Raw genomic sequence first — 27704 nt, forward strand, 5'->3', positions numbered from 1 at the left:
CCATGTTGGCACTTTTACAAATGCCGGACAATATGTTTACTGATTGTGAACTTTAGGCTACATTTTTGTGAGTAAGTGACAGTTTCCTCGACAAATAAGCTTAAATACAGTCTTTTTATAACGTTTCAGTTGCATAACAGTGTAATTTTTTAGTTTTTCATTATTCACAAGATGGTACTGTCTACTTAGTGTCTGATTCTTACTTTTTCTGCAGAACGTTAAGAGCCTAACCTTTCAATCATAGACAAGACACATTTGGGGGCAGACGAGAGGTGGCCCTTCAGAGGTCTTGTCCTACCCCTTCAGTATAATTATGCCACAGCAGAGGTTCATTGTTCTTTTCCTCCTCTCTTTACCTCATAAGATTAAATCCCACAAGGACACACAATCTCGAGTTTTGGTCTTTGTAGAGTAAGCCTGTATGAATTTCAACATAATAAAGACTTTGTCCTATTTAATAGCTGTTTCCAGAATGTCCTGAATGTTACATGAGCTATCTGTAATTTGCTGAGCTTCTCCAACCGCATGTTCTTGAAGCTGTTCTACTTGGACCTAAGGTCAAACATCGTATTATCTTTTGGTTACATCATTTTCTCCCATTCAATTATCAGGCATCAGAGTCGCCTTGTGCATCTCCATAACCAAGGATGTAAAACTTCCACGGAATATAGTTATGGCAAGGTAAAGTGAAGAATCATTTCACAAACGTTGGCATCAATGATTGATTTATGTGGCAAAAGATGTGGCCTTGCATTTCAAAGAATTTGAAATTAGTGTGCTATTGCCTGAAATGCTGTCAAATATCAGGATGTTGACTCCCTGGTTTGAAAAGTTAGGAGGGAGAAGAGTTAAAAGAATTAATCTTGGACAAAGGTTATTGCACCTTCAGTGACCCACTGTGAGCCAAGCTTTGTGAAGAGCAATCTAAAAAGAAAAATAATGAACCAAAGCTGTAGCACGTGTCTCTTCTGCTGGTCTGTCTCACTGGCTTTAAAACATGAAGCCAAAGTGCAATTCTCCAAAGTTCGCCTTTATCATTTACTGAATTAATGATGTAGGTAATTATTCTAATGACTGTTATATAGTATGCCACTTTATGGCCAGGAAAATCTATGTGAGTTCAAGCTTACACATCCTAAATACGCTTTCATGCAGTTTATCCATACAAATGTCCATCTAGTCTGCGAAATGCCCCTGCAACTAATGAATGTATCTGAGGTATAGATTTAGACTTGGACTGAATGCTATGGGATATGTAAGCTACTTCCACAAAATAGCTAAATCTATCATATCAAAGATCATACAACAAAGATAACAATTACCTCATCACAAAAAATATAGACTAGCAACATTAAGGATCAACTATCCATTAACTTCTAAAATATAGTTTAACTGAGACAGTATAGGGTTGCACAGTGACAGGATGTTCATCCCCCAGTTAGAAAGCAGTGATATGCTCCACTGTTTCTTTTTTTTTCTTTTCATTTTGGTATAGTTACTGAACAAACAATACATTGGAAAAATTCAAATGTTGTAAACGTTGTACCAGTACAAAAGCACATGTTGCAAGACGTGGTCAGAAAACACCAATACACGGAGCGCTGACAGCTTTTACTCCTCTTCCATTGACTTCTCAATCTCTTTCAGCCTGCGGACAAACTCCTGAGCCTCCCTGTCTCCGATGCGAGCGTCCAGCATCCTCATGATTGGCTTCTCTGGAGGGGAGAGAACAAACAGATGAGTGTTGTTCCTGCACTTGACACAAATTGAATAGTTTTTCATGCTACGTTTGAGAAGAAAATGGCAACCCTCCTGTCTCCAAAAAGTCAATATTAAGTTTCTGTACCATTAAAAAAAAAAAAAGATTTATACAGCCTCGAGCGATATGTACCACTGGGTTTAGTGCGAGACAAGTGGAGAATGACAGGCTGAACGCTCTTGCCGGCGGGTGAGGCGTTCGGTCTCCCCGGCCAGCAGAAGTCGCTGAGAGGAGCCACAGCTTCACCGGCAAAGTCATTGGTGGAGAGCCAGTCATAGTCCATCACAGTGAAGGTCAAACAAGCAAACCTGTGTCTGTACTGTTCAGGACTGACGTGGCTGGAAGACACAAATCAGCATTAGCGTCTGCAGAAATAAAAACGGGAGAATAGAGAGGGTACTCACAAGCAAAAGAGTTCATCAAATACTGGGTGCAGCGTCTTGAGTTTTACTTGTGTGCGTTGGCTCTTGGCCGTTGGGAAAAGGTGGTGAGGACAGAGCTCCACGATAACAAATGGATCACTCAGTCCTGAGGAAAACCAGAAAAGGTGAATGAAAACTCAACTTTAAAACAACAACATGCATTGTAGTTTTAAGTTTTACCATTGGCATCCAGTGCAATGATGTCTGCAGCGTGCAGGATCTCCACCGTCAGTCTCTGCTCCGGCGCATCATAGTAGAATTTCACACTGATCCGGCCGTAGCGGGTGTGTTTCAGTGTTTTCTGAGACATTAAACATAGGTTTCACCACTGAGGACTGGTGCTATCGGCATTAGATGTGCACTAACGTCACAATATATTAAGAATGTGTCAGTCTACATGTTGCATCCACAGACAATGTTGTGCTTTGAAAAGTCCAGAAGTAGACAGGTTTCCGATTAGCAGTACAACTACAGAAGACAGCGTGCTCCGCTGTTAAATCAATACAAGTCTCTCCACTTCAGGGTTAAATTAAATTGTCAGGTGGGTTAAGTTGACAAAGACCTGTTGGGAAATCTTCTCCAGATAGTACTGTTCAATCAGCTCAAAGGAGGAGCATTTATTCAGCCTGAGCTCCTCATCCAGGACCTAAAACAGCATGAACATATGCAGAATACAAATAAAATCTTAAATAAAGGTTGCAGAGTAAAACCATGTCTGTCCAGACTCACATAATACATGTAATGTCTGAGATCTTATTCACATGGAGCAGCAATAACTACAATAATAACACACGAAGCTCAATATTTTACAATGCTTCAAATATGGATCAAAGGCATCCATGTGCCTACCTTGTATTCTCCGCTCTTCATGTCTTCCAGGGAAAGACCCTCTCCCTTAGCATGTAAGAACTGCAGCAGGGTCTAAAGCATTTAAAAATATATATATATTTAAGTTTAATTTGCCTCTGTAGTTTAATTTAGTCTGAACATGTGCATGAAACCACTGGAAACACGGAAAACTCATGTGGCGTGGCATGAATTTTAATGAAAATGTGCCACTTTCCTTGCCAGCTGGTTAAATTGAAATTACACAAGTATACTGGCTCCTGATTGTCATTCAGGATGTAACTAATTTTAATGTGGGACTATTACCCACTGACTACTTTGATATTTAATTGTGTGACAGTAAGTGTGCCGAGCTAATTAAGAAGGGGTGGTGGTAACAGCTGGGAGGATAATCTCATCACATCTTTTTCTAAGCGTACTCTGCCAGAATGGAAACAGCTGTAAGTGAGTTTTGGTGTGATAAAATGTGTAATCACTGACCTCCACTGTGTATTGGAAACGGTTGTAGAACTCCACCTGAACGCCCCGGTTTTCTGCAACTGCTTCCAGAATCATCCGCAGAAGCAGCTCCCACATGCTTTGGAGAACTCTACGAAGCAACAGACACGATGAGACACTCACAATATTTGTGTTTTCACCTGGTATTTCAAATAGATGAAATCCTGCTCGTGACTTTACAAGTCAAATGTAGGCTGATGACACACTATTTCATCATTGAGCTATACTAAAGTGATGCACAAATAATATATCTTGTGCTACATGTGTTTGTTTTTAATAATTGTACTGAATGTTTTCTTTAAACTTTTATCATTAGCTACACAGGCACACCAAATGGAAATGTGCAAAGTACATCAGCATTGTTCCTGTAAATTAGAAAATAAAAGAAGCAATATTTATATTAAGGACAGAAAAGTAATTACCGAGCTAGATTCTCCTTCACCAAATTCTCAACCAGGATGACCATGGTGTCTTGTAAGTACTTCATGAGTGGAGCCACAGCCTGGAAGTTTGTCATATTAATATGTATTAAAGAGGTACCATTGCTGGAAACACCACTGACAGAAGAATGAATGGCTCAGACAACCAGTAGCAGGCCATACGTCATCATTGTTGATGGAGTCTGGAGAGAGGCTGATGTGCTGGATGTACCGACGCAGTTCAGGTAGCATCTGCAAAACATATTCTCTCATTACATGTGCATGCAGTTACATAGGAGTGCACATAAATGCAATAGTGTGACATTGGATTGCAAAAGAAAACATATACCGGTAGCTGTTTATTATTATTTATATATTTTATTGCTAAAAAAACAAACCCTGACCCCCCCCAACCCACAAAATCAGGCTACTCAGTTACCAGACCATCGGTGTTTATGGCTTGTGTCCAGCACCTTGTCAGAGAGCTGTGAGGTGAGACGTTTGGCTTCTCGCTGCATGTCCAGGTCCATGTTAAAAAGCTGCCCATTGAGAGCCTTATAGACCTGCTCCTTCCCATCCGACCCACAGGACTCCTCCATGGCCCGCTCCACGCCTTGCCAGTCCAGGTCCCGGGGAAGGTGACCCAGGAAAATGCGCACATGTTCCATGTTGTTCAGGCCGATGCAGAGCTAGCAGAAAGCGAGGAGGCGCAGAAGACGAGAAACAGAGGGTGGAGAAACAGAGAAGGAAAAGAAGCAAGCTACAGAGAGGTGGAGAGGTGGGGTGCATGTGTAAATGATTGACAACAAGAAATTGCAACTGCTTTTTTTTTTCAGTGTGAACATATTTGCTCTCCAGCTCAGCCCTTTGAGGTGCCAGGGAGAAAACTTGGTGACATTTTCATCCCACGTCATCGTGTGCCCTTCGGGTGTGTCTAGCCACAGGCATTACCTGCACTGTGAAGCTCTTGTGGTCTCGGCCCAGCTGGTTCCTCTCAATCTTACGTGTTATCATCTCTGAGTAGCACACAGCCTCGCTGCAAAAATTCTGTGACAGATAAAATTCCAGTCCCGTCATTCCAGTCAAGTTGAAATTGACTCTGACACCGGTAAAAGTATTTTATTCATTCTGTGGGTATGCGCTCTACCACTTGTTGTGATTTCATGCATGCGAGATGTGCGAATGTGAATGTGCCCTCACGTCTGTCAAACGAGTGATAAAGATGAAGGCCCCCGCAGAGTCTGGCCAGGCCATCTGGAGCCAGATCTCGTGTACCTGGCCGAAGCATGCCGTCACTGCCACTGCTGAGGAGCTGTGTTTGGATTGCTGCAGGTGCTCAAGCTGCACACAAGCAAAGAAGACCTCAGCATGCATGTAACAACCATGTTTATTCATGGGGCGATGGTGGCGCAGGTGGTTGAGTGGGTCGTCCAATGATTGAGAGGTTGACTCTTCGAATCCCGGCTCCTGCACATGTGCACACGCGACCTTGGGCAAGACACTTCACCCACGTTGCCTGTGTGAATGTGGTAAGCGAGTGAATGTCGATGGTGGTCAGGAGGGACGATGGCGCAAATTGGCAGCCTCGCTTCTGTCAGTCTGCCCCAGAGCAGCTGTGGCTACAATAGTAGCTTCACCACCGAGTATGGCGTAAATGAATAATGCACAATGAAAAGCATCTTTGAGTGTCTAGAAAAGCGCTATATAAAACCAATGCATCAAATTTGTGAAGCGTTCAGAAATGAACCTGGGCATTTTAACCATTGAAAATGCTGCTATCATAGTTAGCATTCATCATATTATTTGATTAATTTCAGAGACAGATGCCGCTTACCTTGTCTGTTTCCACAGCCTGACGAATCCTATCACAGGATCTGTCATGGACAATCTGCAGCCACTTATGAATGGAGGACTTGAACCAGTTATGAAAGCCTGTTAGGGCCAACATTTTAGAGTCCCTGTTAGACAAGAACACAATTCACAGAGAATTAAATTCAAAGCTGAGGAAAAGGTTGAAGCTTCATTTGAAACAAATGACCACCAGTCAGAGGCTTTTACGTTGCTTTATGAATTGTCATTACAGATTAAATGTTAACCAACTTCAGGGGAAGAAACTCCCGAAAGCCTTTGAGTATTTTCAAGGACATGAATAGCTCAAAGATGGCTTCTCCCATTGACTGAGTCAGCCTGGAGCTCTCCTGCTCCAGAGTCCCACAGACCCGCTCCATCGCTACATTGACATCGTCTGCAACCTGAAGGATGACAGAGTATGGCTGTGTTGAAGGCAGTCTAACACATCTGCATGACTCTAAAAGGAAAGTTATCAAATGAAAGTGAGAAATTTAGTTCATATACCTGTTTCTCCAACTGCCTGTATGTAATGCTGAGGAAGTCTACTTTCACCGCACTGTGACAATACACAAGCCAAACATGAATTGGTGTCTGTCCATCAGTAAATAACCTAAATCATATTTTCCACACAGTGGATGACACCATTGATATTCACCTGTAGAAGAATTTGTTATAGATGTTCTTGGCTCTCTGCACGTCAGCACACACGCAATCAACCACCAGAACCAGCTTCTTCAGCTGATCCTCCAGAGTCTGCGGTATCCAGTAACCAGGGTTAGGGATCGTCCTATGTGGTCTTAAAAGGCTAATACTAATAACGATAATAATTCAGCAAGGAGACCGACGGCAGACGTTTGGAAACAAAATATATTCAAAGTAAAAATGAGTGTCTTTCATCTTTCTATTAATCAGTGATGGAATGTGATTTACTCAAGTACTGCGCTGAGGTACCTGTGCTCAAATGGAGTCTTTGCATGGTCTGTTATTTTATACATCCAGTCCACTAAATTTTAAATCAAATTATTGTAAATTTTACTCCACCTTAATCCATTAATTCAATATGTGGAGTCAATATTATATGATATTGATCCATATCCAGGGAATCAGTTCTCAAGCCACAATCAATACAATTACAAGACGTTATTATTTTGGTGTCGGGTTTTTATATAAAAAAGGAAATACTTACCCCATCCTCTGGTTTATATTTTGCAATTAAACTCTCGTACCACTCCACACTCCCTTTCTGAAATAATCACACACATTAAAAGAAAAAGAAAAGCGCTGATTTTACATCTGAAACTGTTTAAATGTAATTTTTCACATTGAAAGAAAATACATGTATGCTTCATTTGCATCTGCTCTTCCTCCTCTTCCTCTTCCTTTGCATTGTGGTTTTAACACCAGCAGTCACAGCTATCCAGAGCAGTAATGCATTCTGTGTTTGGCAGAGACATGCATCACATTCATCTTATTCATAATGATGCACATGCATGCCCACATTTGCCTGCTTCTTTCATTCAGTATAAATATATATTTGAATGCCCATCTATTAATTAATGTACAGCACCACTAGGATAAAAATCAATCTTTGTTACCTTGACAGCAGTGGTGATGTCCAGATGGAGTTCATTTCGAAGAGGACAAACGGTCGTAAATGCCCTCATGTTTTGCATGTAGCCAATTCCTCTGGCAAGGAAATGACAATGAATTAAACTAAAACCAAGTAAATGGTTTAGAGAGAGAGAGAGAGAGAATGAGAGAGAGAGAGAGAGCGAGAGAAAGTGAGTGCATATGTGTGTGTGTGGTTGTGAGAGGCGTAGGAAAAGTATTCCGGAAGTTGTTGATGTTATACTTATACATAACATTGGTGCAACTCCTGGCTTGAACTTCAATGAATAATATAATTTAATTTACATTTGAACATTTATGCAGAGCATTTCTTACCATTACCCAATTCTTTACTGTGAAGCAAAAGCAAAACACTGACACATTCTTCAAATTGATCAAATCTAGAATAATTACCAAATGTTTTCGACTAATGATTTTGGGGCTGAACTTTCCATTCAGCCAACACATTGATTGGGGCCACTGTGCTGAAAAACTATCAAACATAATTCCACAGAGATAATCATCTCCTTCAAAAAAATGAAGGCCCAAGATTTCCAAGATAACATGCACAATTAAAACCTAAAAGAAACCAAATGTAATCCTTTTCAATACAGTCATGCCCTGAAGGGATCATCTTTCCACTACAGTGTGGGCCTCATACCAGTGTGTCTCGCGGTCCAGGTTCTGTTTTGACAGGTAAAACGGAGACATAGCATTGAGAGTGTAGTTTATATCAAAATGAATAATGAGCAATGATTGAGAGATTTATTTTTGAGTCAGGACCACAGAGTGACTGCTTGATGTGTTTCAGTATCTGCGGGGGGTGAGAGGTTATTGCTGTCGTGAAAACAAAGGTGATTGCATGATGTGATGGCGGTGTGATTTTTACCTCAGCATGAGCTCATGGCGTGTAATGGCAGCGGCGCTGGTGCAGGGGAAAACCTGACGCATGTTCTTCATCAGACACAGGCAGTGCTCTGTGTACAGCCTGAAGCTGTCTGACAGCTGCCTCTCCTAAACATAGGAAGGGCCCCCAGTTATGGCTTCAAGTACGCTGGCTGTGAGACATTTTTGGCTGAACCAAAAACCTTGATGAATGTCAGTGACGAGCCGAGCTAATGAGGTGTCTGTTTCGAGGTGATGAAGGGTTTTTCTCATACTGAGAGGCCGGTTCTCCTCAGAGAACCTACCAGGTCACCCCTCACAGCGGTGGGGTCCCACTCTGCATCGATGGTCCTCAGGAGGCGCAGCAGCAGGGAGTAGCACACCCTCTGGGTCCGATGGTGGCTGCTGTAGCACTGCCAGCGGCTATTGAAAAACACCTTTTACCTGGTGTTTAAGCTTTCACGTTTGATGTCATCTATTTTATGTCTTCCATAATACTCACATAATGGCCTGTTGGAGAGGAGAGAGATCAGTTTGCATGGCGTGGTGGGTCAGTGCGGTCCATGCCGGAGGGGAGACTTGCCCGTTCCAGTTGTAGGGCTCCCTCTGCGATTATAGACGGCAGATTAGCATTTTATTTAAATCACAAATTACAAATACAGACAGGAACGACGCAAACACGTATTTTCCAGCCCTGATACAGCTATGAAATCTTCTTTCTGGCATTTCAAATCCTGATTTATATCCAGACTGCAATCACAAAACACACACGGCAGATAATCAACATGTTGTCTGGCACGACTGAGGAGTTTTCAAATACATGAACTTATGAGCTGAGCAGAAAGGTATTGTTGAAACGGCAGAATAAGTCCCATTCTCATACATGCACAAAATGAAGAGACCAAGTTTAATCAAATTCAAATCCCCTTTCCTATTCTGCGCTCCCGAAAGGCCATGCTGCAAGAAACTAATGTCCTTATTAAATCTCTGCACCACCATAAAAACATATATAGCTCGACTGTTTTTGGATGAATACATAGAAAAATCTTACCTTAACATGAGCGTGCTCATATTCTATGATCTGACTCAACAGTTTCTTGTGAATTGTGACAGTTGGGTCTTTCTTGGGCAAAGCCGTATCTCTCTGTAAGAAATAAAATAAGTATTCATGTTTAATTCTTGAATTAGTATCATTGCATACTGGATTATTTCTGTGCCACAAATACCTGGTTGGTGAAGAGCTTCAGTATCAGGTGACACTCGCCCTGGACTTTAGACATACTCGACCGAGGCTCCAGTTTAAACCAGGTGTCATAGCCGATAACTGGGATCTCCTGCAAGAAGTCAAATAGCTCAGGTGACACATCGCTGATTTGATTTGTCATTGGCTCGGTGGCTAGCATGACCACTGAGACATTTTGTTTTATCCATTTTTAACACTTACATTCAAAGGGATGTTGATACACCCAAGGAAGTCATCTGCGTTCTCCTCAGATCCCGATGATGCAGATCCATTGGCGCGCACTGACTTCGCTATTTGCTTAAAATACCTAGCAAGAAAAGAGCAAGAATAAAAGGGGTCATGTTTGTCATTGGTTGAACTCGTGTTCAGCTGTGCCGCATGAGCTACTACCAAATTTAACCAATGCCTTTTCTTTCCTCCTCTGTGATTTGCAATTACAGAACTGGCAAACTGAGTTTCATTTTCAAAGTCAAGTTGGCTATTGATCAGAATTTGTCTTCAAAAGGAAACTGCTCATTTGCCACCAGGGGGAAAAAATCCTTTTGTCGCTTGTTTGTGATTGACATCCTCAGGTTTTCATTAGACAGTTCTGCTCTTCATTAGTCTCTCCACGGTTACAGCTGAACTCCCTGAAGGCAACGCGTGTCAGCGCCAGACTTTCCTTCGTGTTAGTTTGGTTAAAGGACAAATAAATGATAAAGATATAAAAAAAATAAAACGTTGGTTGATACTATTCTGTGTGACATGACATATATCGTGTACCTCCCCATTCCACGAAGTCCGCTGACTTCATTGAGCTTTTTGCAGGCCTCAGCGACAGAAACGTCGTCGTCATGATCCCTGAAGAAAAGGTGATCATTCATGAATTCAGGTTATCACCACCTCTCGTTTCTCCTTCTTCTGGTCTCGCATCAAATCAAATGCAGCACATAGTGTGATGTTCAATGCACTCATTTACCATATGTCCAGATGTAGGAGGTCATTGTGGACATCATCTATTTCACTGTAAGAAAATCAACAACCAAAAAGCAGGGAACTCATTCATGTATTGGTCATCTTCATGAGTCAGTGCTGAACATGAATACCTCCTGCTTTCACCCCTTCCACAAAGATGACAGGAAGCTGCACTTGTCACACACCTAACAGCTTTGGTGGTGAATGAAAGGAAACTGTGAATCCTGTATGTCGTACATGTCTCTGATGAAAGTCGAACTGATGTACTCACAAAACAAAGTGCTCGCCCCACACTGGATTGAGAGTCTCTGGTTTGACATCGGTCACCTGGATGCACCGCGCAGGTAAGGCCTCCTTGGTGCTGCAGCGTTTCTCCAGCTTCTCCCTTCTCTTCCTGAAGCTGAACTTTCTCTCCTTCTTCTCCTCCAGATCCCGTGGGTTCTGGCCCACCAGGATTCCAAGCATGCAGTAGGGGTCACTGTACCCTGAGCCGCAGGGTGGCACGTAGAAAAAGTTAGCCCATGCATGAATCTGTTAATATTACCCCAATGATGATGTTAAATCAGCAGCTAGCCCAATGCCTCTGCACACTGATGTATTTGACTGCTTTGTGGAGGACAAGGCTGTTTAATACTTCTAATATCTCACCGTTTGCATCCTTGGCCATCAGATTCTTTGCTTTTACAACAGAAACTCTCAAGGAGAAACTGGCTCGCTGTGAAAATAAAATTGTAAATGCGACAAATCAGAGTAAGTGAGTAAATTATAACTTATAACAAAATGATATAAAACAACTTGTCTGGACTGTGTTCCAACACATGCTAAATTATGAAATGGCAGCATATTTTCAATGCTGTTTGAAGTCCACAATTCATAACAGCAATATTTGAAAGGGCCCTGGCAGTCAAGTGAAAGAAAATCATACAAAACGGGGCTTTCAGGAGTTCAAAGTCTTTCATCTCGCAGCGCTACATCAGTCATGCGCTCCAGCTGATGCTCAGCAGGACATGTTTTTACCTTGTTAGCTCTTCACCCTTCAAACTGAGCAATGGGAAATACCAGTAAAAACACAATTCAGGATTCAACAACTGCAAAACTCAATGTAGAGACTCAGAATCTGCGCTGGGGTGGTCATTCTATATCGAAACCTTAAAGGATATAATGTAATGTCAAGCCTTAAAGGACTGTAGCAGAAGTTTAGCATGTTGAAGCATATTTACCACCAACCACATAGTAGTTCATTAAAAATACTTTCAATACTTTCTCCTGTTACTACTGTTCCTGTCTTACCTTAGATTCTTGAACTTTCTGAAGAATTATGTCATGTTCTTCTTCACCCATATCAAACACCTTGAAAGCAATTAAAGGAAAAATACAATAAACATGCGTCACAGAAACCTGAACATGAGCAAAATGTCTTAATGAAATATTTCCCTGTGATGAGCGTGGCTTAAATCCTAAGTATGACATCATCTGAATGATCAGTGCACACTCTGACGGAGCTTTCATCTTTAATCAGGCCTGAGACGAGAGCATCTGCTCAGCCTGTTCACAACAAATAACACTCTCTGTCACACAAGCATCACTGTTACTAGTACAGATTTAATAGCGTCTGTTACTCAGATAGATGGATGGATAGATAGATAGATGATAGAAAGATACCTTCAGCAGGTAACCAAACAGCGCTTCATCACTTTTCACATGCTCTGATGAAGGCACTCCGACCCTGTTGACCACCGTGTAGACGGCTTCCTCATAAAGCAGGTCCAGCTACATGAAAACACGCTTTGCTTAATCGCAGTCCTTCACAAAACAAACTGCTCCTTTGCTTCCTGCTCTGCGCTGACTGATCCGTCGACTCACCTCCGTCCTGCTGATCCTGTCAGGGATGAAGGACTGGTCCACATACTCCTGCGGCGGAGGCACTGTGCAGGCCCCTCTTTGACACTGTGAGGGGACGGGAGCAGTTCAGGCAAAGCAAAAAAGCATTCATCTTAAGGCTGGTGAGGAGATGACAACTTATGCCACTGTCATAGCCGTTAAACTAAAAGACATATTGAGAAAATAGTATGTTCTACATATCATGAAATACGGATATTTCTTCTGAGCTGACGACTATTAGCTCTTATTTTTTTTTTTAACAGAAAGTTGAGTGTACAGACATCACTGGTCCTCATCACGGGTTTTAATACAGCATCATCTCCTCTCCCGCGGTGGCAGCAGTAGGAGCTCAACAGCTAAGCAGCCAACTCAAGCCAGCCCTTCTGTCTACAAACTACTGGCCATGATGGTGGTGAATATGAGCGCTGAGGCCGACATGCAACACAAACATGCTTCAAGTGTGTAGCAGATGGAAAGCTGGAAGTCGGGGTGGGGGGGCTACCTCAGCCTGAGCAGCCCGCAGCATGTTGTCCTGCTTCTGAAGGACGGCATTCACACGCTCAAAGAACTCCACACTCTCCTCAGAAATCCTGCCAAGATGAGGAAACAGGCTGACAGTTCGTCTCTATGAAAGCGACAAATTTGTTCATTTAGGAGAAAAAGTGCAGTAAAATGCATATTTATTTATTCATTCTCATTAGTGGGAGTGGAAATGAGTGGCACAGGTGGGATCAAGGACATTTCTTTTGCAAATAAAGCTCTGCTCCCTTTATCTTTATGCTGACCTGCTGGACCCATCACCTGCGGTTAAGCTCATTAGCTGTCAAACACTGTCTTATCTCATGCACTAATAATCAAAGCAGATTTAGACCAAAGCTCTCACCGATCCAACATGCCTGCACTCTGCATGAAACGTGTTAATCTACCGTGATGAGGAGTGCTGTGCGCAAAATGCAAATGATGATTGCCGCTTCCTCCAGGTGTGAGTGAATTCCCGGAGGTCCACAGGACCCAGTTGTCATGGTGATACAAGTTCTTAGAGGGAGGGAGTAGATGGCTGAACACCTAGGGAATCCCTCTCCTCCCCAACCCCAATGCCTTACCATCGTCATCTCTTCCAAACCTTTCACCAGGATGCTGCCCCCCCTCCAGCAGAGCTGTTGGGATCAGCCGCGCTGTCTGCCTCCTCACCCCAACCCCTCCCAGATTCTGTCTCCTTCCTGCTCTCAGCCAGACCCATCATATTGCACACAGGAGCCTCTGTCATATTATACAAGGGAGCAGGCGTGTGGCAGCCCATCCCAGCACCCACTGACTCCCGCCGTGATGGGGAAGCGGATGGCGAACCCCTGAGGTATTGACGAGGACTAATGACAGCCATGCTGGGAGAGATGATCAGGTTCAAACTGCCATTACTCAATAGTCCTGAAAGGTGGATTCAGATAAAATGGAGACAGACGAACAGAGTATTCTCCTCTATCAATCTAGAACAAGCTGTCAACCGAGCATTTTTTTCAGCTGTGTTCAGTATTTTCATGAAAGGATGGAGAACAATGTGGTTTTTGTCTTTGTTTTCTTTCAAAATATTTTGGGTCAATTTAATTTAATTTTTTAAAGAATTTATATATAAAGCTAACGTATCAAAACTGTTTGAAAGTTGAATGTTTTGAAAGATTTACCTTTTCCTCTTCAGATCTTGTTTTGGACAAATCTAGAAAACATCACACATTCCATCTTACGCCTACCTCGAAGCGCTGCACGACATTCAGTGCTGCTTCTTCAGCGTTAGGCTCCTGTCAGCTTTCAGAAGGGGTCACACAAGGCCAGGCTTACCAGGCTGATCACACTTAACCCTTGTTAATTATCTCCATGAAGGCCATAACCTTTCATGGATGATATGATCAATGTAGCCAGGGCTTTGGTCATTGGATTACCATCCACGATGCTGATGAGAATTAAATCTGTCTCAAAGTCTTCAAAGCTTTGTTGATTTTGGAGCTCACAGTTTTCATCTGCTCTAATATCGCTTGAGGTTAATTTGATTGTAATATTTGCATGGCACTCAATTCTCCCTGCGTTCACCTTCCGTCACTCAGGTTGCTAGAAAGCGTCCAGAAATCCTTCCCATCATGTGCTGGCGGAACAGAGTGATCATTTGTCAAGACAGTCTGTATCTTTATTTTTCTGGGAGAACATGTTCATGAGAAATATCCCCCAAATCCATCTTATTCTAACTTGATACATCTCAAAAAAATCATTCTGAAATTTTTCACCCTTCCTCTATCTCCCCATCTCTCTGTCTCTCACGCACACGCACGCCACCGGAATAACAAACTGATTTGATGTTGCTAGGAAACAGGTTCCTTTACAAACAGTCATTTCATTCTAAATTATTTTCAGAATTCAATGCAATCATGTTTAGAGCAAATCATTAGGAATCATAAATAAACAGGAACACTAAGCTTCCTCAATCTGCATGTTTGAACATGATTAATTGGAAGTGTGACGGTGACAGCGACCTACACTCCAGACTTATAATGATAATATAATATGGCAGCGGATACACAGTGACTAATAGTGCAGACATTACTGTTGTCTGAAGCATGGAAGACAAAATGATGCCAGTCTTCATTCTAACAAAATAAGACATTGGATTTGTCGCGGTTGGCAGTGCGTAATCAGGATGTCCAAGATAAGGAAGCCTCAAAATAGTAAACACAAGGCTATTTATTTGACTCTAATTACACACCTGATGAAGCAACAACACATTACAGGTAACAAAACTGTAACATAATCTCAAGTAGGTCACTGTGACATATTACAAATGGGTATTCATTCCCTGGGGATTAGATGTGCAGCCTATTTATCACGGTCGCTTCAAACTGCATCCTTTTTACTTTGCATCCTTTGCTTAAATCATGAAAACTAATAGACCAAACACAGTATGAAAATGCCCAGGCATGGCTGGCTCAGGATGTTCCATGAATGGTTCCAGATCGGAACCCAGATCTGGAAGATTAAAATACACATTTGGAGGAGGGTTTATGTTTCGGGAAACTGTATGGGGTTGAGACAAGGAATTGCTGCCTATGCGTAGCTCGGATGAGGCAGATTCAGAGACATTAAATACATTAAGGCTAGAAGTTTTATTCAAATGATCCCAGATGAATCACAGCATAAGGCAGATCCTAGTAAAGCCAGGCTATCAAGGTGGCATCACTGTGTGTACTAATGGCCTTGACTGCAGTGTTACGTCAATAGAACTCCTCTCAATCGAAGGCATATGCAATAAAAGGAATGCGACCACTTCAGGCTTGATAGTAAACAGTTGTTACAAGGTGGTGTGTTTTTTTTTAAGTAGCCTGAAAACAATTTTATAAAGATTTTATTGAGAATGGCATTAGTGGAGGAACAGAATGGACTCATAGCTGTCTAAAGACTGGAATGTGGAAATGACCCACCATCCATTCATTTCACTTTCTTGTTTTTTAAGTAATTGATTGAGTATTTAAGCCTATAGCAAATATTTACACTGACGCAAAATATATTTTTTTCTAAACATTTGGAACCTGTGATTATTTTAAGATGTGAAAAAATAGAAACGTCTGCACAAACAGGGCTGAAAAGGATATTTTCACAGCAACAACAACCAGTTCATATAGAGGGAACACATCATTTGTTGGCCTGCATTAACATTCATCTCCAGCGTGCCACTCCTCTGACAGTTCGGCTCTGACTGACTGTATCACTGGGTGGGTCAACATATGTGGATGAAGAAGCCCAAATTCAACCGGCCTCATTTGCAAATTTACCAATTCAGAACAACAGTTCTGGCAGTGTGGGGACTATCTGAATGCATAACAAAGATCAGCAGCCTGCATCTAATGGCAGCCACTCCGGGTACGTGCCTGACTCGGGCTCAGGGAGCTCGAATGGGAAAGCACAAAAAGGCGAGGTACTGGCCTCCCTCTGACACTCCCTCTGCAATGAACGACTCAAAAGGGGCATATCTTACATTGTTTAAAATATATGGTCAAGAAACATGGAGGCAGCATTAAATAAGTGCATGGATAAGCTCACCTCTGTATGTATGTGCGTGCGTGTGTGTGTGTATTTCTCTTTCTGTGTTCAACACAGCAACTGAGGTTATCTTCCATGTTAAAAATAGACATGCTCGTCATTACAAGTTCACATCGTGAGAGCAGCCTGTGTTTAGGTTGCTATAGAAACCTCAGGTTTAAACTATTAGTTTGGGCTTACAATGAAGCCTCAAAACAAGAATGAAAAGCATGGGTTGATTTTACCCTGTGCCACTTTATTTGTTGCTGGGAGGGAGATAAGAAAAACGAAATAGAGTTATTTATCATTTCAAGTGAAAAACAAAAACAAAAACACAGAACAAATCTTTATTTATCGATTTAAGGATTGCTTCTTCAGAGAATGTGCAAAGTCACTTTCAGTACGAAGCAAAACATTCACTTATTGGACACGTGGTCAGAAACGGGAACTGAAGGAATACCTTTTGATCCTGCTAACAGACAAACACACAAACAGACAAACAGAGACAGGTGAAGACACAATAGAAGATCAGTGAATAATATATTGGGGCTGTCATGATATCAGATTTTTAATTCCAAGAATATTTTGCTCCAAAATAATTGATAGAAACAAGATTGCAGTGTTTATCGGAAATTAAAAAGATAACACATCATCTATCGTACATCAATCAAAGTCATTTTCAGCTTTGTTCACTGTGTCTTATTTTTTTACCTCTTAGAAAATACACTAAAAATATGTGCAACATGAAAGATTTTTAAAAAAACAACAGTTATACTTCACAAACAGATCAAATAAAGATGCAAGATGCATTTGTGTTAATTACACAATATTATCATGCCTGTATTCAGTATAAACATTGTTATTGGTCACTGGTCATCTATAGCAGTTTGTCATGACAGCCTTAAACACACAGTACGTGAAATCAATATAAATACATAGAGACACACATGTAAACTGTATATGCACAAGTGTATTCACGAAAAAACACTATAATAATGAATGGCAGACAATAATTAAACACAAATGAACACAATATTGTTGAGAAATATTTATTTTAATAAAACAAGGAAAATAAAATTCACATATAACAGAAATGGTTTCTGCTAAGAGTAAATCCTAAAAGTTATTACTATAAAATATAAATACAGCAGAAATAATTGTTTAATGCCCCTTATCTAAGTGTGTGCCCCTTGTTTAATGCTTAATCTTTTAATTGTTGAGTTTATACAATGTAAGACTGAAACATAAGCTCTGCTATTTCCCCGTGCCTGAGGTAAAAACCATCAGCTTGCTCCTTTTGTTCAAGAGTTCAAAACTTAAAAGATCTTCAATGTATTACAATTTAGGATGAGAAAATAAAAGCATGCAGAAAACCTAAACAGGTAACTTTAACGTTTAATTAATTTACACACAAAACATACACATAGACTCAGGACAAGGAGTTGTTCTCTTGCAATGGGATATAACAACATTGATTTAGCACTAAAAAACAAAAGGACAAACAGCCGTGATGTTGTTGTTGTTGTTGTTGTGCACCCTGAAACGTGGACATCAGACCCACATAAACATATTTGCAATGAATTGTACTTCTGATCCCATCAGAGCCTGACTCTGCATGTAAAAGAGTACTTCATGTTTCCATGTGGCACCTTGTGCGCCCCAGCTAAGTCACCACTCTGGTGAATGGCAAATATACTTAAACTCTTTTTACAAGACATGGAAACTTATGTTGGGTGGATTGAAGTGATTCTTTCTTCTAAATGGTAACAACAATGCAAATATGAACTACTGCTCGCTACCGGAGGGAGCAGTGCATCAGTAAACAGCCTACAGCTGGCATCTCGCTCTGATGTCTAAAATGTCTAACCTGAACTCGATCAGACTTGTAGCTTCCATGTTGGAAGGTATAACTGTGAAACCCCTGACTGCCACATGTTACCGTGTTTGTATGCACACATGTGATTCACCTGCAAGATAAGGGGTCGGGACAGTGTGTGAGGGGGCTGCCGGGGGTGGGCGGCGGCTCCCTTCGGCTCCTCAGCGACTGGCTCCTCTGCACCTGCCTCAGCACACTGCTCTTCAGATCCAGCAACGTCGTCATGATCTTTCACTAAAAGCAACAGACACAAAAAGTAAAGGGAGTCAAGATATTTAGATTCAGTTGTGGGATGCGAGGTTTGATTGATGCAGCAGGGTGGAAGATTTTACCTCCTCCTTTAAGCCTGGAAAGTTCAGAGTCAGTGAACCGTTATTTTTGGGGCGATGCTTTGTATAATTTATGTAAATCATAAAGCCTTAGAGAGTTACAAGCGCCAGATAATGGCAATTTCACAAAAGTGATTGCATCACAAAAGTAAGAGGCAAGAAAATAGCGCTAAGTGAAAGCTGCAGTATGTTTTCTGAATATCTTAATTATAGACCCGAGGCATCCGCAGGGAGAAGGAGGATCAAATAGCTGCAATAAAACCATCTGAGGACCAGATGATAATGAAAATAGAGAATATTAAGATTATTACCGCCATCAAAAGAGGATCTTATAGCAGAAGAAAGGAAAAAAAAAGAAATTCAGTTTAGTGAGACACTCATTTATACAGCCTCTGCAAGTCCTTACATTTACACAAGTATCACAATTAGCATAATTAAACTTACATTACATGTTTCTGCCATACTTGAATCCTCTTTGTGCCAGCAATAAGCTTTTAACCTGCATTAAGCTTCCATGTTTCGCCAGGTAAGCTGCAGGTAATGCCGGTCAGAAAGAATCTGCTTGTGGTGATTTCATATTATTCTTGTACATATTGAGCTTTTTTTGAAGACTAAAAAAAAAAGTTTGAAACCTAAAATCGTTTCTTTTTAAGGCTTCTTTATGAGTTGAACAAAGGTGTGTTGATTATCTAATCACTGGCGTTTGTCTGTCTGTCTGTCCGTCCGTTAGCAAGTTAGCTCAGCCCTCACCATGGATGGTGGATGAAGATACCAAGAACAATGTATAACCTTTTGGTGATGATCCAGATCACCATGTGGACGGTGTAAATCCAATTAGGAGGGGAATGAGCTGGTCGGCGGAGGTCAGCGCTCTCAGAGTGCTTTTCTAGTTTGTTCGTGTCATTAAAGCGCCAGGCTAACCATTTCCATCTGTTACCCTTCTGCTGGCTGTATACCAGCATATGGTGGCATTTCAGCAAGAAAGCAATTAAAAATGCATTTCTGTTATTAGTACATAAAAAACAAAAACAAAGTGCATGTCTTATAACATTTAACAAACCAAACAATTTATCTTGAGAACAACTTGAATCTTTTTTTTTCCTTTATCCATTTGGGACTAAGGATTATTTATAGATGAAATTGATGATAAATTATTTATGTTTAATAATGTGACTCAGATATTAAAACAGAGAATTAAAAGAATGGAAAAACAGACAGACATTCTATTTTAATTTTCATTCTGTTTTTAAAATTGCATTAATAATTTATCCTAGATTTGAGAATATGACAGACTCCAACTTTGAAAAGGTGTGTTATTTAAGTATTTATAAGGAAGGTATTCTCAGGTCATTGTCCATATAAATGAGCCTATCTGGTGACCCTCCAGAGACTGGCTCTTTGTTGCTAAGCGATTGAGCAGAGTGAGTGTCATGAAGTGAATGCTCATTTTGGCTTCATGGAATCTTTTCAGTATAACTGAATTATATGACCTCAGATCAGTATTGGATGCTGCCAGAAGTCTCCAAAGATGAAGAGCTAAGGAATAAAATAACCCTTTCTACAGATATTCAGTGAAACTGCGCATGTTTGCATCTTCCACAAAAAAGGGTGAAGATAGAAGGTAAAGGAAATGGAAATCAGTAGAGTTAGATTATTATCTGTGGTTTGATTTGAAACTGCAGTGTTTCACTTTGGTGTAGTAAAAAACTCACAGTGTGAATATTGAATTTAATGCCCTACTGTGACCTTTTTGTCAAAAGACAGACTTGGACATCCCTTATTTGTGTGCAGAATATCACTCTTTATTAGGACTTAATCCGATGGATCTTAACAGAAGATTGGGCATCTTTGAATAATCCATTCAATATTAAAGCGGGTCACTAAACCCGACTCACAGGAACAGAATCCACTTAACAGCCACGGATTTCTAGTAAAACACCACAGTTTAAGACAGTGTGACAGCAAAGCTATTTAGATATAATGCAAGGGAAAAAAGCATGAATTTGAAAGCAAGGTCATTAATAGCATTAATTTGAGTATAGCTGCCCTGGCAAGACACTCAGAGATGCTCACACATCTGCCTAGCAACTAAGGAAGAAAGTGGAGACTCTTCAACAGCATCCAATCACTTTCGTCTCCGCGTGACCAATTTACAGCATTTGAACTGTGAAGCGAGGTTCTTCTAAACGACACCGGGTCCACCTGTGTGACTAGCTTGCTTTTGTGTGCCTCCAGGCTTCAGTGTGTGGATGAATAGAAGCGAGGAGGGATGAGACCCAGCAATAAAATAAAAAAAGAATACAGGAATGACAAGGACACGAGCGAGGGATTGATTAATGGAGACGTTGCTTTGGGAGAGAGTCAGACGGGGTCAGATTGTCAGAATCTCTGCTCAGTAGCTGACAGCAAATGTCTGAAAATGACGAAATGAAGCATTGAAAAGCTGCTTTATTTCGTCTGCGAAAGGCACAATAGTCGAAATGTTCACAGCATGCTACAGCATGCTTGTGGACAACGATCCTGAGCTGATGCTGCCCATTTTCTGAGCAATATTGACTTGTTTAAATTATTTTTTTTGTATATAGACAACAAGAAGCACTGATACCAAATGGATCCCAGAAATGAATTAAATCGTATTGATTGCTCTCGGACTGTCAACCTGAATCCTAGCAGAGAGCAGCATGCAGTCGGCTTTCCGGCTCTCCGGATCTCAGCAAACTGGAAATTCATGATGCATCATTGGCTCAGCCAAATGACAGAGCGTTATCAGTTCAGCAAGCTGGCACTTGTTCTCCATTTGGAGTAGCCTCATGTTATTAAACTGAAGTGTTGATGCTCCGTCTCCGTCAGATATCATTAACGTGGTATTTCCAATCCTGCTATTTCCTCGGTTCTTTGTGTGCGTGTAGGTGTGTGTGTGTGTGTGTGTGTGTGTGTGTGTGTGGGGGGGGGGGGGGGGGGGGGGTCCCCAAAATGGAAGTTGGGATTGAGGTGTATGCTTACAATTTTTGGTTATGGTCGATTGAAGTGAGCATCTATCTCCTCAGTCAGTATAGCTGCTTGAAGGACGGATTTATCTTGTATGCTTTTTGAATTCAGAACATTCTTTGGCTGAGTTGTTGACGTACCGTGCTGTCAATCTCCATAGCACAGGCACCGGAAATAGGTCACACACGAGTGTGTAATCACAGTGTTTACAGGCTGATATTTAACTGCAAGAAGGAGAAACAACCCTTGAAACTGTGTGGATGTGGGACCATCAGGAGGTGCGGCTCCATTAACCACAATGACCTTTGTGCTTGGACTTCCATGAGAGAAATCAACCAATAAATAATGCAATACATTAGGCGAGAAGAAGATCAAGTCTGGGTATGTTTTCAAGTCAAAAGCACCGGTTGCTACATAGCTGTAAACTGTTATTCTGATACAGAATAAGCTAAAAGGAGTTATTTTATAAGGACAAGGAGAAAAAATGAATGCATCCCTTTTAGTATCATTAGCATATCAGGAAATGTAGGCCAGTGACTGTAGGTTAGAAAAAGCAGTGGACCAAGCTAGACATGGGAGCCATCAGAGAGCTGCTGTAAGAACTACACTGCAGCCCTCAGGGTGGAAATCAGTAGAAAAGCCTGCTTATTATAACGCTGAAACACTTAGAGAGATGCAAAAGAAGACACGGTATTAAAACTCTGGATGTCCTTATTACCGACCACCAGGAAATGCATTGACCTATTGGCAACGGCAACGTGGAGCACTTTGAGGAAGCTGAGATAAACCTCTTATTCACGGTGCAAACCAAGAGCAGACTACAATCCCCCTCCTCAGCCCCCGGGCTCTGAATCCCTTTACAGCATCAGCAGCATCCTCTGCAGCGGTCGCAGCCCAACTCACGGCGACAGACCGTCTGCTTGTTGCCTCTGACCTGCGAGACATCAGGGAGACACTGCACACGGGTCCAGCTCTGACATTCAGCTAAGATACATAACACTGTCGCGTGCGCAATCAAACATGGAAATTAGAATGCAATCGCCAAAGTTTAATTCAGTGCAGTCATTTCCAACAAGCTGCTGCAATATAAAGTGTTGCGATTCCCAAATCGTTCAGCTGAAGCCTAAAAGAAGAGGCTGAATTCTTCAAATCCATCAAAGACCAGGATATACATAATGAAGTCAAGAAGATTGTTTCCAGCTAAGAATAAATCAGACGCCTGCATGATAGTGTGCACCGCGTCTCAGTTATTTATACATGTATACCCTGCAGATGATTTTAAAACTCTATTCAGACACTGCCTCTTTTCAGGCCCAGCTTATCTGGGGATCTAAATGGATGAACAGAAATTGAACCTCGTGTCACTTTCCCACAGGGCGGCAGATAACCCTGACATTGAATTAAATCAGACAGGCACGAAGCTGGTGCACCTCTGGCTTTATATCCCAATATAGTAAACCGCAAGACTCTTTATAACAAATTCTATACTCCGCAGCTATAAGTGTTTTTATTTGCAGTCACAATCCTTCCCTTCAGAGACATCCAGATGCCAATACACTTTTTAAAATCCGCCAGTAAGCTGTGTAATTTTAAACCTGCATATGATTCAGAGACAGGAGAGACACGCTCATCAAGGTTTGGAACTCACCTGATGAGTTAAACAAAATGTTCTAAACAAGGTCAATGACATCATTAAGATGCTTAATGAGGCCTCTATTCAAGATAACCTTATAAAAAGAAATACAAGCCTGTCAAAAGCACAAATACACCATTGGAAGAGATAAATGCATTCCCGTAGAAAAGCATGCCTGAACCAAACAGCCCATCCCTGCACAAACAACGCAACATGCAAATAGGATGATAAAGTAGATGTAATATTTTGACCGATTTCGGAATGCTTTCTACTGTCTGGTGTAAATGGGATGCATCCTGGTTGTGGGAGGGCACTGTCCTGAGGAATATCAGACTGTTTCCCCCCCAAAAGAGAACCGTGCCCCATGGTGGCTCCGATGCGCTCGTCCATGTCTGCAGTTTTGACAGATTGTCAGCCTCCTCTATCCGGCAGCAGACAACCATTTTCTACCTCTGCAAAAGAGGCATTTCCTGGACAAGGTACAGTCCAGGAAAGAACACGTTAAACTGTGGTGCAGATCCAGTGAGAGACAGAAGCAGGAACTTTGCCTCTATCCCCATTCAAAGGTGTTCACCTTCAATGATTAACACTTCTCTGGGCGGGTGATTTCCTTGGAAATATTTTTTTTGTTATTGCCATGAAGCTTCATTAGGCATATAGTTTCTACTCTGTCCTTTCCTTGTTATTTCTTTCGACCTGTGAAATGTCAATGGTTTGTGGTTTACCGCGACATTTAACGCTGCCGCCCTTAAATGGTTTAAGGGGGTGATTTCAACATGCTGATTACAAATAGTCTGGGACACTCATCGATTTAAAGATCAAATGCAATTTAGTTAGGTGGGTAAAATCAGATTTAACACGCAGCACAGGATATTCTTATTTCCCTCGATTTGTCTTTCGGTGCAGCTTTTCATCAGCGGAGTTACAGCTGCTTGTGTCCTTTAATGATAATTCATTCAATCACTATCAAAGGAAAGGTATATCTAAAGTGAAATATTGGATTATGTTATTTCATTATGCAAAAAAAGCAGTGGACAATCTTAATTAGATTCTGGTGATTTTAGTCAGGCATAAAAACATTCAGCTACTTCATAAAATGAAGATTTCATGTAATGTACTATAAAAATCCCATTTTCCTATGCCTCCAGTTTATCTGCTAACAGAACGACAGTTTAATGCCAGAGGCTTCTGCTTCATAAGGTGAGGAAGTGTTCACCGCTTTTATGATCCAGTTAGCTGCCTGATGTGTTAAACAGGGACAACTTGAAGCTGGTATCACATAATAAATAAATAAATAAATAAATAAATAAATAAAATGTGTAAGGCATCACACCATTTTCAATCCATGCAGGTTGACTGCCGGTAGCTAACGGGTAGCACAGAGCAGCTGTCTCCCAGGTTAACTAATTTCAATTACAAGAGTGGAGCTTTCCCAGCTGGATTTCACTCTGTCTCAGCCGTCACCCTGGAGTGACAGAATGGGTCGACGCGCCACCGACGGTGGGCGCTGCCACGCTGCCAAGGAAGCGCCGTCGAAGCCAAGTAAATGCCTTTCCCGCTACGCTGGTGTCGACATTGTGCCAGGGAAACACTTGCTCACCAGTGCCCCTCTCCCCGGAGAGCCAATGAGCCTGCCAGCCAAAGGCGCCTTGCTGATAGGGATGAAGTGTCTCTATGGTAACAGTGCAGGAAAAGGAGCTGGTAAATACAGGTAAATGAAATTCTGATGTGATTGGATAAGGGATCCTTGATCTTAAGATGCATTCGGGCTAATAAATAAATATGCAATCACTCACATGTACAAACATTTTATTGTGAAAAAAGAGAAAAAAACCACAAGACTGCCAAGTGTAGCAGACAGCAGCAGCAACAGGTCAAAATATAAATATAAAACATATAACAAGCCAGGAGCATCTCAATCTGCCAACACCAGCTGGCTGTCGAAATGAAAAACACGCTAACGTGACTCTTGTGCTCCAGTGTAGCAGCTTAATTCTTCACATTCATCCTTGTTTTATCGAAATGAAAGGAAAACAATCAGCATCCAAATGACATCGGTGCTTTTTGTAACTGAATCAACCGAGACCTTTTGACCTTAACGCTCCTCTTCTCTTAACCCAACCACATCGGCCTGAGGGGACACACGCTCACGCGATGTCTGTGTGTCTCTGACGTTAAAAAGCATGACTGTTAGACAGAAGCTAAAAGGCTCGTCATCAGCCATCAATGCTATAATGTGATCGGCCCTCAGGGATGTAACAGCTAAATGGATCAAGGTGCTTCCTTGACTGGATGCATGAGAATGTCGACATCACTGTGATCTATGCTGCACACACCAGTAGATAACGTAATTCATTATCCAGCAGGCTCTGGCCTGAAGCAACACTTAACATCTAGCTGTGCCATTCCCAAAAGCTCCAGGTGTCCATGTTGTCGAGACACATGATGGGCACTTTGCCTTGAAAATTGATTGCTGGAGAAAATCCCTGGAACCGACATCTGTGAGGTTCTGAAAAGTCCGTCTGCATCACGGCGAAGCAGCAGAATTCACTGGCAGCCATACACCCAGTATAAGATTTAAACACTGGTAATAATCATCGCTCATTATCCCACAAATAATGCCTTCATTGTCACCCCCAAAAACACTCCCATCCAGACGTAACACCCCTGTCAAAAATAGCAGTCTTTATACAAGGGCAATAGCACCACCTCCACAGTTCACACGAAAGCATCAATCTGCTTTACAACACACTGTGCTACAATACAAGTGATTCTCTGAACTCACCCAACTGCCCACACAGACTATAATTAATAGTGCACTTCCGATCTGAACGGCTGAATACTATATTTGTACAGCGTTACCACACATTAACCTTGTGAAGCCGTCTATGGGAATTTCTGGCAAATGAAAAACGCTGGGGAAGCTGTCTCGATCAGACAGAAGTATATGTGAGCGCTGATAGATAGCACTGATTGACTAAAGGATAAGAAATGATATTAAATAATGATGGATAATGATTAGAGTGCATAAAAGAGGTAAAAGTCACATAATTTATGCAAACTGACACGATTTTCTATCAGAATAATGCACAATCCTCCTATTAATGATCTCTTTAATCTGCCAGGTTATTCATTGCCAATGTTAAAATCACTGGCAGATTTCTAGTTCAAGTTCACTCCGTCTCCAACACACAGTTGATTTGATTGATTTACACACAGTACGAAGCTCAATACGTGGCTCAAAGAGATGAAAATCACATCCCGATCAAGCTGTAAAAAACTGCTTGTATGCTCATATATCAGGTAAACACACAGAATACCCACCGACAGATGCTTCAAAAGGTTCATTCTAAATGTTTGCAACCAGTAAAATAAATGTGTGTGTGTGTGTGTGCATGTGTTCATTCTTGATGGGCGTGTGGTGTCTGTGGATTATCAAATGTACTGAGGTTATACAACAGATAACATTAGCTGGAAAAGGCACAGCTTTGTCCACCTGTCGAGCATCACCTGAGAAAAAAACAACACTTCACTGTTTGGATTCCAAGAATCTGTAACTTGTAGTTTTGCAGTAAATCGTATTTTTAGGATAAAGATTTGATACCAGATAAATAAATGAAAAAAAGCCTTTATAATGCTTAATCACAATAAAGGTGGAAATTATTTGCATGCATAAACATAAACAAGGCATAAAAACAACTTTAAGCTGATCCCCCCCAAAAAAGAAGAAGAAAACAAATCATCTTTGAACGACAAGGAAATTCAGATCAACAAGTGCCAATCAACATCGTAAACACTGTCAGTGTGAGTCCGCTGCTGCGTGTTTGTTTGTTTCTTCATTAATTATTATAAAGAAATTAGAATATTGCTTCACGCTTTTAAGTCGTTCTTTAAAACCCACTTTACCTGGTGTGCTGACTGTATCGGTGTGGCTGCTGCGTGTCTGCGCGCCGGTGGATCTGCGCCCCGGTGGATCCGAGCTCCGGTGGATCCGAGCTCCGGTGGATCCGGTGTCTGCGACTGGACTCTGCTTCCTCCCGTGACTGTGGCGCAACTCGGGTGGACGCGACGTTTGACTATTCTCTGTTTACAGACGACAGACAAAACCTTATTTTGGTCCTCAGAAAAGCTTTCCTGAGCGCACAGTCGAGCTCTAATCACCCAAATATGGCCAAAGGAAGTGCAGCGAGACTTCACAGACCCCAACTACTGTCGGAAATGTCGCACTCGAACGGAGCGCACTTAAAACAACTGGATTTTTTTAAATAGAAACTCAATACGTCTGACGTTAAGTGTGCGTCGATGTGCGGCCAGCTGCTTGATCTAAAACGTGTATCGGTGTGTAGCTTAGTTTACTTATTGATACGGAACGTTTTTAGACCTTTCTATTTTTTAAATTCATTTTTTTATTGTGGCACATGCTCCATTATTGAACCGATATACACCAGCATCT

At 41.5% G+C, this 27704-nt stretch overlaps 1 protein-coding gene across 1 annotated transcript; it reads right to left on the reverse strand.

Moving 5' to 3' along the window:
- Window positions 1–1611: 1611 nt before the first annotated feature.
- LOC137914081 (BAI1-associated protein 3-like) lies at window positions 1612–27177 on the reverse strand. Its single transcript, XM_068757701.1, has 34 exons — window positions 27158–27177; window positions 18393–18535; window positions 12869–12956; window positions 12349–12432; window positions 12148–12255; window positions 11776–11835; window positions 11134–11200; window positions 10757–10970; window positions 10490–10534; window positions 10294–10371; window positions 9733–9838; window positions 9515–9622; window positions 9340–9432; window positions 8791–8894; window positions 8594–8711; window positions 8293–8417; window positions 7391–7481; window positions 6982–7038; window positions 6451–6548; window positions 6300–6351; window positions 6045–6196; window positions 5779–5902; window positions 5145–5285; window positions 4896–4991; window positions 4418–4633; window positions 4128–4196; window positions 3948–4027; window positions 3508–3616; window positions 3031–3102; window positions 2744–2827; window positions 2362–2482; window positions 2164–2287; window positions 1892–2097; window positions 1612–1715 (listed from the first exon to the last, which is right to left on the reverse strand). Exons 2-34 carry the CDS (start codon window positions 18524–18526, stop codon window positions 1612–1614), a joined length of 3528 nt encoding a protein of 1175 aa, XP_068613802.1. The 5' UTR covers window positions 18527–18535; window positions 27158–27177.
- Window positions 27178–27704: the final 527 nt, after the last annotated feature.

Source organism: Brachionichthys hirsutus, unplaced genomic scaffold, assembly GCF_040956055.1.
Source record: "Brachionichthys hirsutus isolate HB-005 unplaced genomic scaffold, CSIRO-AGI_Bhir_v1 contig_847, whole genome shotgun sequence".
Taxonomy (NCBI): domain Eukaryota; kingdom Metazoa; phylum Chordata; class Actinopteri; order Lophiiformes; family Brachionichthyidae; genus Brachionichthys; species Brachionichthys hirsutus.